This window comes from Thalassophryne amazonica, chromosome 7 (genome assembly GCF_902500255.1).
Source record: "Thalassophryne amazonica chromosome 7, fThaAma1.1, whole genome shotgun sequence".
Lineage (NCBI taxonomy): Eukaryota > Metazoa > Chordata > Actinopteri > Batrachoidiformes > Batrachoididae > Thalassophryne > Thalassophryne amazonica.
In genome coordinates, this window is record NC_047109.1 from 58,039,325 (window position 1) to 58,053,127 (window position 13,803).

General features: G+C 41.4%; 1 protein-coding gene across 1 annotated transcript in view; it reads right to left on the reverse strand.

Moving 5' to 3' along the window:
* The window catches only part of phf1 (PHD finger protein 1), an 84,109-nt gene that overhangs the window by 45,562 nt on the left and 24,744 nt on the right, over nt 1-13,803 (reverse strand). The window contains 2 exon segments of the mRNA XM_034174273.1: nt 5,385-5,516; nt 6,099-6,166. Of these exon segments, the coding sequence (XP_034030164.1) occupies nt 5,385-5,516; nt 6,099-6,166 (200 nt within the window).

A 13,803-nucleotide genomic window follows, 5' to 3' on the forward strand; every position in this document is an offset into this window, starting at 1 on the left:
CCAGGGGTTGTATCCCCAGACATAACTTCAAGTAAACAACGTCATGCAGTTGTTTATTTAATTATGGCACATGTGGGCTTTGAAACCTGGATGGCTGTAAGACAAGAGAGCTTACACATGTTCCACTGTGCTGCCCACTAATGTCAAAGTCACAAAAATTAATAAAAAAAAACTATGGGAAATATTTCAATTTCAATTTATTTTAATTTATACAGCATCAAATCACAACAAAGTTGCCTCAAGGTGCTTCACACAAGTAAGGTCTAACCTTACCAAAATCCTAGAGCAAACACAAGCGACAGTGGCAACAGTGGTAAGTAAAAACTCACTCTGATGATTTGAGGAAGAAACCTCAAGCAGCCCAGACTCAAAGGGTTGACCCTCTGCTTGGGCCATGCTACTGACACAATAGACAATACAGGAAATTATACAGGAAGATTTTGGGAGATTTTGAAAGTCCATGCTGGTGCACAAGACTGAACGCCTGCAGAAGAAAACACCTACTCTCATCTTTGGATGGAACTGCACCTTAAACAGAGAGAAAAAACAGAATCAGGCGGCAGAAAGCCAACAAACAGTATAATTTATCAGCATTTAGCAACAAGAAAAACAAAAGAAATAATAAGGTGATCGTCGGCCACTAGCTCTAAGCTTCACTAAAAGACCCAGAGTTTAATAAAATGAACCTTCTAGCTCAATTACAAGCAGAGTAAAAGTAGAAGGTTAAAGATCAAATATGTATTTTTGTTTCTGGAACCCAAAACCCCACCATATGCTTTGGATTTTAGTTGCGGCACACATTCCCATTCAATTGGGTGGGAAAATGTGTCCAAACCTTTGACTGGTAAGTAAGAACTTACTTAGATTCCAAATATTTAACCCTTTCTCTACAGCGATGGCACCCACGCCATATTTTCCATATGCGTATTTGTTTTACTGTAACTCCGCCATAGTTTGTCCAATCCGAATGATTCAAAGTGCATTGTTAAGCTAACACCAAGGGCTTTCCAATGATATATGGATACCTAAGCCTGTGACGTCATAACGCAGAGGAAATACACGGAAGTTTCACACTAGTGCGTCGCTGATTCTCATTACCGTAAGTTCTCATGTAAGGCCTCAATCTGAAAAATTTCAACACTGACAGCAAGCCAAGAACAACAGTATGCTATATGTTGCATATATTACGGTAAAGTGCGTTCGGTGACTTTTGAAACGAGGGAAAAGTATGAAAAAGAGCGCAAAAGTGACAGAAAAGTACAGAGACAGACAGCAAACATAAATGTAGTAATTTTTGAGGAAAAGGTAGGGTGTTAGTGTCATTTGTGAAGGTGTGTGTGCGTGTTTGTGTGGGTGTGATGGCTCCATCAGCCACAAGCCACTGCCTGGTGCCAACAAGCAGTGGAAACCCACCTTGCGAGCGATCCACAAAGGGGTGGCGTTCTTGCAAGGTTTGCAAGAGGTCAACCTGCTGGATGTGCAAACTTTGTAAAATTGGCCTCTGTCTTCAGCCAGACAGAAACTGTTACAAACAGTACCACACTGACAATGGACTGATGTAGTTTAGATCTAATTTTGATTCTTGGTTATATATTTGTATATAGTTTGACACTTTATTGTTTTATTCATATTGTATAATTTTGCACAAAATGAGTAATCAAATGAGTGATTTATTACACATTTTAATAATACAGATAATAACTGATATATTTATATATAGTTTTGCACTTTGTTTGTTGTTATTCATGAGGTGATGGTCGGGGAGGTGATGGTCTAGTGGATAAGGTGTTGGGCTTGAGACCAGAAGATCCTGGGTTCAAATCCCCGCCTGACTGGAAAATCTAAGGACCCTTGGGCAAGGTCTTTAATCCCCTATTGCTCCCGGTGTGTAGTGAGCGCCTTGTATGGCAGCACCCTGACATCGGGGTGAATGTGAGGCATAATAAAGCGCTTTGAGCATCTGATGCAGATGGAAAAGCGCTATATAAATGCAGTCCATTTACCATTTATTCATATTGTTTGGTTCTGCACTTTAAAACTGGTTACTTTTTGCATATTTTCGCCTTGTAAAATGTTTACTTTTGCACTGTCTCTGCGCTGTTTCTGAGTTCTAGACACACAAAATTATTTTGATTGTAAACACGTACAGCTTCCTGTTTAAAATGTGAAATCAAACTTCCTTTACATAACAATCATTTTTCACTAAAAAACTGAAAAAAAATCAAGTTCGTTTTTGTGTTTTTTCTCATTTTAAATGCTAAAACTTACAAATAATGTGTATAAATAGTTAATCAGGTGTAATATAATTGAAATTCAGGTACTCTTGGAAAAGGGTACCAAATCACACAAACATAGAACATTATTTCTTAATTTTATTGCTATAATAAAAAATTATAACCAATCGTCCATTTATAGCCTCAGTAGGTAAAGGGTTAAGCTTTCTGGACCCATGAATATTTTCTAGATTTTCCCATTTTAATGTAATTTTTAAACTATAATGTGCTGCATATCAAAATGTTAACATTCTCAGCTTTCAAAATATGTGTCACATATCAATCAATCAATCAATCAATCAATTTTTTTATATAGCGCCAAATCACAACAAACAGTTGCCCCAAGGCGCTTTATATTGTAAGGCAAGGCCATACAATAATTATGTAAAACCCCAACGGTCAAAACGACCCCCTGTGAGCAAGCACTTGGCTACAGTGGGAAGCCAAGTGTTCTTAACACATATGTGTTAAGAACACTGTATGTCAAATATTTTGGCTATAAATCTGAAAAATTAAATGCATTTTTCGAAAGTTCTTCAAATCTTGATTTTTTTTCATGTGGACAAATTGTTTTGGTGCTAGGAATGGGAATACCAAAAGTCCTTGGCTCACAAAAGTGGTGTAATATATGAAGGAAATTGTGTATATATATATGTATGTATGTATATATATATATGTATGTATGTATATATATGTATATATATATATGTATGTATGTATATATATATATATATGTATGTATGTATATATATATATATATATGTATGTATGTATGTGTATATATATATATATATATATGTATGTATGTATATATATATATATATATGTATGTATGTATGTGTATATATATATATATATGTATGTATGTATGTGTATATATATATATATATATATATATATATATGTATATATGTATATATGTATATGTATGTATGTATGTATATTAAAAAAATGAATTTCCTGCTCAAGACTTTCTGTCTTCCCTCTATACAGAAATGTCCACAAATATGCATCGTTTGATGAAAAGTAGAAAGTCCCTCACAAAAATTACATAATGCAATGCTAAAAGTATGTATGAGTCTTGTGTTCTTTATAATTTGCAGTTTCTAATTAATTATTAACATCCTGTTGTCTTACATACAATTTGTACTTGTTCAATAAAGCCCCTCTATTAATCAGTCAATCAAAAACAATATTTACATATTAGCAGTGGCTGCAGGAGGCTTTGCGTGTGCGTGTACATGAGCTTTGGACAAAAGCGGAAGGTATGCAAATCAAGGAATATTTGTAGATCACCCTCTGTGCATTTGCTGGTATTAATGAGACAAATTTAACTCCATAGGAAGTTAGCTACCAGCCTGTGACGTCACCATGCTAACGTCCACGAAGTTCAGGGGTGTTAGTAGGTTCCAAAAACTGCATTTTGAGTTTTAGAAGGATTTATTTCTCACTAGCTTTTCCAAAACATATAAGAAACATGTATATAAACACACAAAATTAAGCGGTTTTGGAGAGATCAGCCACTGACATCACTGTACAGCTCTACTCTGATTGACTGTCGCGCCCGCCACTCAAAAACAAAATGGAATAGGTTCAAACAGAATGTGAGTTTTTAACCTCTCAATATACCTCTTGAAATATGTCAAGGTTAGCCATCTTCGAACTTGTCCAAGGTCTGTGACCCAAGAATGTTCCCTGTGAATCTGAAGACTGTGAAGTAATAGCACTGGACTTATGTTGTACACAGACGGACAGACAGACGCCAGGTCTTCGCAATACCCGCTGGCTATATGTTGGCCTCAGGTAAAAATGCTTATTTACTCTGTTGGGGAAGGGGGCAGCTTGTTAATCCTGGAAAAAGAGAATAGCCCATTCACATGATTTTGTTACAGTATATCTGTAGGATTTATGAGGGTTAAATGGCAGCGTGAATGAATCTGACTCCTTAACAAAGCCACAGTCTGCTCTAAATGAGTCTGTTGAAGTAGCAAAACAGAGAGAGAGCGAAAGAGACACACACAGATCTATGTGACCTTCTCCAGGCTCTTGAATTAAATGTGAGGCAAAGATCATTTAGAACAGGGATTGAAACTAGAGGTGACACTCTATGGTTCCAGGAAGTGGTCTATTGAAGTCTCTGTGATGTTCCATCCCTGATATATTAATAGAAACATGATTTGGACATGGTGGCATGTCCATCAACTTCAGATGGTCAAAGACGAACTGTAAAGTTGTCAGGAGGAAAGTGCTAAAAAAGAGACCAAGCGGTCATGTCACGAGCACAGAACAGGTCCTGTCATACACACAGCTTCTCTACTAATTATTAACTGCTAATTACAACTTGTGGGTCACAGTCACACTAATCAAGAGAACATTAACTAAGTTATGGCTGTGGTTTTAGGCCATGAAATGATGAATCCAACTATAAAATGAAGCTCAATAAATCTAATTTTTGGAAAAATTATATCTCATGATTGATTTAAAAGGACAAAATCAAAAATTATATTTATTTTCTGCCTTCTTTCCAGAAAATTTGGTGAATTACTCGAAGATTACTTTGAAGATTCTGTTCATAGCCAAGAACATATTTCAAATAAGAAAACTTTGATGAATGTCAGAATCTTTGTGAAAACTGTGTAAGTGGGTTTTAAGAATCAAATTTAAATAAAATTTAAAGAATGGTTGGTGAATGAGGCCCAATTTCTGTCTCTTTTTGTTTAAAAATCATTGCACATTTTGAGTTTTGTAAAAGAAAATCTCTATATGGGCCTCTTTCTTTAAGTATGCACCACTACAAACTATTTTCATAATTCCATGTGGCTAATATTACCCATTAATAACTAAAAATAACTGAAATAAAAAAATGCATCAATTGCTTCACACACATCGTGCACACTCGTGCACCCATAAATACAGATTCAGACATGCACGAATGGGATTTTATTCTCCTGTAATAGAATATTAAGGCACTAACACATTTGCTGGCATATGAATACTGCGAGCTTCTGATCCCACAGTTAATTGTTCTTACATAATGACTGATTGCCCTGAGGGAAACCCAGAGCTCATTCAAATAAGAACTGAAAGCAGACACATTGTCCTTAATCTGACCTTCTCCGGTGTGTGATGTTGATAGGTGGGTCGGTGATGAGAGGGGCTGAATCAGATGAAAGCGGCGGTGGGGCTCGAACTTGAAGTCCAAAAAGACACTTCTTCTTCTTGATCTCCTTTCCAGAGACAAATCTGGGCAACAAGCAAGAAATCAAATGTACTGAAGAATCTGTGAGCCTGTCGTGATGTTGCGTCTAAACATCACTGTCACCTTCTGTTGCTGTTTTGAATTATTCATGTTTGATTGTCTTGTATGGCAACATGTATTTATAATCCATCTTTTAATCTAAATTAAGGAACATTTCACAAGCCGTGTCTGTAATTTATATACATAATTACAGCAGGCTTTGCCTCCAGAAATTTGCAGCTTTTGAAAATGCAAGGAATCTTTTTTTTTTTTTTTTTTTTTTTTTTGCTAAAATTCATCTGAGAAACAATTACAAGTTGTGACTCATTTTTGCGATTCAAGTACTTGACCTTTGTCCTTTGCTGAAAGGACACTATCACAAACAAGACAAGACACGCAAAGACTTAAATTCAGTCTTGTCTAATTGGCAGTTACTACATCTTTTAAAGTCACATATTCACCTCACTCATTTCAGTGTGCATGAAGTATGAAGACGCTTCCCTCTGTCCAGAGAGGCCTACTCATCAATCCACAATCCAGTCATGTGTGGTCGGTGTTTATTCTGCTCATCATATGCACTGACTTACCTGTCCTTGTGGGAGTTCAAAGCATTGAGGAGATTGTGACAGCGGTCTTGCCTTGGTGTGTCAGAGAGCTGAAGGACAGGCAGGAATGAAAAATCAAAGCTGTGTTTGCACACTGGATGGTCATCACACTCATAATGCACACAATTTAATATTACAATCACTAACAGCAGTAATCTTGACATCAAAAACTAACTGTGGCAGCTGGAATGGAAAATCTGCTGTCACATTACGGTAAATCAAATGATACATTTAAAAAATGTTTTTAAAACTAAATTAAAGTGGAAACCCAAAATAGTGGTGCAGCTTAGCTAAGATTTCCATAACAATTGTTCATTTTGTGACTGAAGCACCAAATTTGGCACACATATTCATTTTCCAGGATTTTCCAGCTCCAGGATACCTCCACATCTGAAAATGAACATTACTTAATTTATGAGTGCCAAATTTCATGTGTTAGTCACAAAATGCATAATCATTTTGCCTATCTGTTGCACAAAAATCAAAGACAATGGTTTGCAGGATAGGTCTGGCCTGTGAACAACTAGATGATGAATAATGCTCCGGAAAATGCACGACATGTCTATACAGTAGTGTTCAGAATAATAGTAGTGCTATGTGCCTAAAAAGATTAATCCATGTTTTGCGTATATGTCTTATTGTTACATGGGAAACAAGGTACCAGTAGATTCAGCAGATTCTCACAAATCCAACAAGACCAAGCATTCATGATATGCACACTCTTAAGGCTATGAAATTGGGGTATTAGTAAAAAAAAAAAAAAAGTAGAAAAGGGGGTGTTCACAATAATAGTAGCATCTGCTGACGCTACAAACTCAAAACTATTATGTGCAAACTGCTTTTTTTTAGCAATCCTGTGAATCACTAAACTAGTATTTAGTTGTATAACAGTTTTTCATGATTTCTTCACATCTGTGAGGCATTAATTTTGTTGGTTTGGAACCAAGATGTTGCTTGTTTACTAGTGTGCTTGGGGTCACTGTCTTGTTGAAACACCCATTTCAAGGGCATGTCCTCTTCAGCATAAGGCAACATGACCTCTTCAAGTACTTTGACATATCCAAACTGATCCATGATACCTGGTATGCGATATATAGGCCCAACACCATAGTAGGAGAAACATGCCCATATCATGATGCTTGCGCCACCATGCTTCACTGTCTTCACTGTGAACTGTGGCTTGAATTCAGAGTTTGGGGGTCGTCTCACAAACTGTCTGCGGCCCTTGGACCCAAAAAGGACAATTTTACTCTCATCAAGTCCACAAAATATTCCTCCATTTCTCTTTAGGCCAGTTGATGTGTTCTTTGGCAAATTGTAACCTCTTCTGCACATGTCTTTTATTTAACAGAGGGACTTTGCGGGGGATTCTTGCAAATAAATTAGCTTCACACAGGCGTCTTCTAACTGTCACAGCACTTACAGGTAACTCCAGACTGTCTTTGATCATCCTGAAGCTGATCAATGGGTGAGCCTTTGCCATTCTGGTTATTCTTCTATCCATTTTGATGGTTGTTTTCCGTGTTCTTCCACACGTCTGTTTTTTTTTTGTCCATTTTACAGCACTGGAGATCATTGTAGATGAACAGCCTATAATTTTCTGCAACTGCGTATAAGTTTCCCCTCTCCAATCAACTTTTTAATCAAACTACGCTGTTCTTCTGAACAATGTCTTGTATGTCCCATTTTCCTCAGGCTTTCAAAGAGAAAAGCATGTTCAACAGGTGCTGGCTTCATCCTTTAATAGGGGACACCTGATTCACACCTGTTTGTTCCACAAAATTGACAAACTCACTGACTGAATGCCACACTACTATTATTGTGAACACCCTTTTCTACTTTTTTTTGTTTTTTTTAACTAATAGCCCAATTTCATAGCCTTAAGAGTGTGCATATCAAGAATGCTTGGTCTTGTTGGATTTGTGAGAATCTACTGAATCTACTGGTACCTTGTTTCCCATGTAACAATAAGAAATATACTCAAAACCTGGATTAATCTTTTTAGTCACATAGCACTACTATTATTCTGAACACTACTGTACTGTCATAGCTGGCACTCCCTCAGGGCATGTATGTGCAACAAAAATATAATGCCAAAACTTTCAGTTTTGCTTCCATTTTTCATGAGTTAAAGCAAAAGACGTAAAACATATTCTATGCACAAAGGTTTATTTTCCTCAAATTGTATTTGCATGATTGTTAAATTCTGTGTGAGTGAGCACTGCACCTTTGCCAAGATAATCTATGCAGCTGGCTGTTATGACATATCAAGATGGTGATTAAACAGCATTTTTATTTTATAGATGTGCTTTGGACAGGCAATGAAAACCTCTTCTAAAACATGCAGCTGATCTAGATTGTTAGCTGAAAAAGCCAGGTGTGTAAGCCCTGTGCCTTGCACATGGTCTGCAGTTGTGAAACTGGACGGAAATGATGACACAGCTCTGGTGGACATTCCTGCAGTCAACATGCTGACTGTACACTCCTTAGAGGGGGCTTTTAATGTCACCACTCCAAGGTACACCAGTGCAGTAATCATGTTTAATCATCTTGATATGTTGCTCCTGCCAGGCAGATGGATTATCTTGATAAAGGCGAAGTGCTCAGTAACACGGATTATATTTTTGTGGAGTGTAACAGGCACTCAGTCTCCCTGAGTGAAGTCAAATGAGCAGTTATCCCAAGACACCGAGGAGCAAAGACATCCAGTGGACCTCTTAGGTCACTAGTTCAGGTCCATCATTCATAACCGTACAAGTAAAAGTGGAGTCATGAGGATTCTGATGGACTTACACATTTTTCCTATTACAAATAATTCAGTATCAGCATACACCTCTATTCAGCAGACTCATGACTGTACAAACTCTTTCCAGATGTCTTCTGTCAAACACAGCTAATGGCTGAATTAAAAATCAAAAAAATCATTGAAAACCCAAACCAACTAACATAAGCTGAAATGAAGACAAGCCTATATTCAAGCTTGCATTCAATGACTACCTGCAGAGCTTGGATGTAGCCCATGGTTGACTTTTTGGGTGTGAAGATGAAAAACCAGACTGCTCTGGTCAGTTGAGCAGCAAGCAGCTGGCACTGGGTCCTCTTGAGAATGACCCTGACAAGTATGTTACCTGAGAGCAGTGAAATACCCCACAGCAGTGTAATTATTCCACCCAAAGGCAATCACCCTTTCCTTTCCCTAGAAGAACAAGAAGTCTGTTGTGATGATGCCTGCCTCCCAAATGGAAGCAAAGACTGGTTTCAACACCAGAGGTTATCAATCACTGTTTGGGCCACACCCTCTAGTACATTCCTGTCACCTCACCACTACACCTGCTGTAATTAGATATACGTAAATTAATCACTTCCACGTTGTCATACCTGATTTCCTATTCAGTCGTGCTCTTAATAAATTCCCTACCCTTTTCTAGCCTTTATGGTTTTGTGTACTATTATAACACCAGTCAGATAATCAGCTCACTACTTCAGTGAATGTATCTTTGCTATGAAGAGTTAAGGGAAGAAATAAACTTTTACATCTGTGTCCCGGTCCTGATTAAATTGATGGTGTTTGTATAATCCCTGTCATTTTGGTCTGAGGGGGTTATAATCCTAAAATGTTCAATAAGCCTATCAAAGTTCACTTTGGAAAACACATTAACATTATTATACTGAAATTATTTTTATTTTATCAACAATTGCTAATGATGCCATTTGCATATCATGTAATTCCAGTTAGGCAACTGACATGGGCACCTTTAAAAACCAAATTTGACACATCATTAATGCTAATAAACCTTAAATAGCTTCTACAAATAACGAATAATTTAGTGTCAGTGCTAACAGGTTCCGTAAGTCTGTTTTGTTCTACAGGAGTGGAGTGAAAGCTGTATTACCTCAGCCTTCCAACAGAAGCAGGGTGGAAGTTATGTGACTGTCCACCCATCTGTTTAATTTTTTTGTTTGAAGATATCTATCTCATCAAAAGGTGGTCAGATAAGTAAGTAAGTAAGCTTTATTTATATAGCACTTTTCACACACCAAGGTCACAAAGTGCTTCACACGATATAGACAATAAAATAAATTGACACTAAAATGCCAGTTTAAAAAGTTACATTGATTACATTTTGGCGAGACGTGGGAATTGAGAAACAGTTCGAGATGAGAACCTGTTCCAAAGTTTTCAATCCATCAAAACTGTATGCGTCAGATGTTACCAATTCCTCTTATCAATGTCTCCAATTTTATCTGACAATCTGGTGTTTCAAAAACTCATGTGCCTTGATATCAGACGTGACATCATGATGGCAAACTCTGCATGTAGCAACAAGAAAAATGATTCCATTGCTGCTGAAAACCTGTGTAGATCTACAGCATATTTTTTTATGGACAGAAAACTGATCAGGAACCAAAAAGGGAATCAAAAAATTGTCAGTCTGATAATCAAAATTGATAACTATCAGTGCGGATAAAACTTCATTTATTCCCAACCATAATTTTGACTATTCTTTTTGTCAATTCTGTCTTTAGCATCCTGACAAGCTGACTGAGATTAATGTCAGAATTATGACTGCCCCCTACCGATTTGGCAGAGGCAATAATGCCAGCGGTGGTGCAAGCTCTCTGAGTATTGGGGTTTGGGCCGTGGCTGGGAATTTTGTGTTGCCCCCTTGTTTTTATGTTCATTGTCATGTGTTCCGTCCTGTCTCCTTATGGTCTGCACCCTTCATATGAGTCCTTGCTTGGTGTGTGTGTTTGTGTGTGTATGAATGTGCAAATGAGTGTATTGTTATTTGTGTCAGGGCTTATTATCTTGCTTTTCCCTCCAGTTCGGGGTTCGCGGCCTCATTCGGTTGTCAGGGTGATGCCAGGCAGCCGAGCGTGGCGTTTTAACAGCTGTCATGCGAGGGCCCCGCCCTTGTGCATTTCTTTCTGGTCTTCATGTCTTTTTTTTTTTCTCCCTGTTGGGAAAGTGTAGTGACACGGACCCACAACAGGGGGCGTAAATGAACGGACAATAGAAGGAGTTAAATTTGAACACTTTACTGTTGTGAATGCCACAACCAAACACAGCAGATTACAGAATGAATACAAGTCAATCAATAAAGGTGTCGTGTGGGCAGGCTCGACGATAGGAGACGCCCGTCTGGAGACGAACCGGAACCACATGATTTCCACCGCCACCGAACCCGAGGGATACTGGAGCCGCCAAGTCCCGAAGTCCCCAGGTGGCCACCGTCTCAGCGTGTCGGATCTGGTACTGCTGGCGGAAAACAAAGACAGTCAAGTGTGGGTGTGTGTACACCCTGTAACAATAAGGGTGGGAATTCCACCTCCACCTCTCATCCACACGTGCAGCTCCTGTCACAAAGTACTTATCTGGCGGGGTGTGAAGCGAAGCTGTCGCCGGTCACGCCAATCTCCAGACAATGCACTTCACAGGAAAAAACAGCTGCAAAAATGAGTTCAGACTAAACACAGTTAGTTCTCGGCTGAGAATATTACCTCTCACTGAAGTCGATATTCTCGGCGATGTGGTGGAGGTGTCTTCCTGCTTTTATTCCAGGTGAGATGCAGATGATCGGTGACAGGCCGGGAGTTGGAGCCTCACTGCGGTGGGACTGAGGACCTTGAGAATGCGGAATGGCCCTATGTAACGGTCTTTCAACTTTGGAGAAGCCACTTGGAGGGGTATGTCCTTGGTTGATAGCCATACCTCCTGCCCGGGCTGGTATGCGGGGGCCGGGGACCGTCGACGGTCTGCATGGGCTTTTGCCCTCATCCGGGCCCTCAACAAGGCCGAACGGGCGGTGCGCTACACCCGACGGCATCTCCGCAGGTGGGCCTGGACCGAGGGCACACCGACCTCTCCCTCCACCACAAGAAACAAAGGGGGTTGGTACCCAAGACACACCTCAAACGGGGAGAGGCCGGTGGCAGAGGACACTTGGCTGTTATGCGCATACTCGATCCAGGCCAGGTGTTCACTCCAAGCCGTCGGGTGTGCGGATGTAGTACAACGTAGGGCCTGCTCCAACTCTTGATTGGCCCGTTCGGCCTGTCCGTTAGTCTGAGGGTGATACCCAGACGAGAGGCTCATGGTGGCCCCCAGTTCCCGGCAGAAACTCCTCCATACCTGCGAGGAGAACTGGGGACCGCGATCCGAAACGATGTCTGTAGGTATCCCATGCAGCCGGACGACATGGTGGACCAGGAGATCCGCCGTCTCCTGGGCTGATGGGAGCTTCGGCAGGGCCACGAAGTGGGCCGCCTTGGAGAACCGGTCCACTATCGTGAGGATGGTGGTGTGCCCCCGGGACGGCGGGAGGCCCGTGACGAAATCCAGACCGATGTGGGACCAGGGGCGATGAGGCACAGGAAGTGGCTGCAGGAGTCCCTGTGCCTTCTGGTGGTCCGCCTTGCCCCTGGCGCAGGTGGTGCAGGCCTGGATGTAAGCCCGGACGTCAGCCTCCAGAGACGCCCACCAGAAGCGCTGCCGGACCACTGCCACGGTCCTACGCACCCCTGGGAGGCAGGAGAGCTTGGACCCGTGACAGAAGTCCAGGACGGCAGCTCTGGCCTCTGGTGGGACTTAGTCTGTTTCTCGGTCCTGTTCCGGGATCCGGGCTCCGTGCCAGGGACTCCCGGACGGTCTTCTCCATGTCCCAGGTTAGGGTAGCCACGATAGTGGACTCCGGTAAGATGGGTTCCGGTGGATCCGAGAGCTCGGTCTTGACTTCTTGTTCGTGCACCCGGGACAGGGCATCCGACCTCTGGTTTTTGGTCCCGGGGCGGTAAGTGATCCGGAAGTCAAAACGGCCGAAAAACAGTGACCAGCGGGCTTGCCTGGGGTTCAGTCACTTGGCGGTCCTGATATACTCCAGGTTCCGGTGGTCAGTAAAAACCGTGAATGGCACTGACGCTCCCTCCAGCAGGTGTCTCCACTCCTCAAGAGCCTCTTTCACCACAAGGAGCTCTCGATTGCCCACGTCATAGTTCCGCTCTGCTGGGGTCAACCTGCGGGAAAAATAGGCACACGGGTGAAGAACCTTATCGGTCTCTCCGCTCTGGGATAGCACGGCTCCTATCCCTGAGTCAGAGGCGTCCACTTCAACCACAAACTGGCGACTAGGATCGGGCTGCACCAAGACAGGTGCAGTCGAGAAGCGCGGTTTCAGCTCCCTGAACGCGGCATCGCACCGATCCGACCAGGTGAAGGGAACTTTTGGTGAGGTCAGGGCTGTCAGGGGGCTAACTACCTGACTATACCCCTTAATGAACCTCCTATAAAAATTTGCGAAGCTGAGGAACTGTTGCAGCTTCCTACGGCTCGTAGGTTGGGGCCAGTCTCTCACCGCTGCGACCTTGGCCGGATCCGGAGCAACGGAGTTGGAGGAGATGATAAACCCCAGGAAGGACAAAGAGGTGCGGTGAAACTCACACTTCTCGCCCTTCACAAACAGCCGGTTCAACAACCGCTGCAGGACCTGACGTACATGCTGTACATGGGTCTCAGGATCCGGAGAAAAGATGAGTATATCGTCCAAATATACGAAGACGAATCGGTGCAGGAAGTCCCGCAAGACGTCATTAACCAAAGCTTGGAACGTCGCGGGGGCGTTTGTGAGGCCGAACGGCATGACCAGGTACTCAAAATGACCTAACGGGGTGTTGAATGCCGTCTTCCATT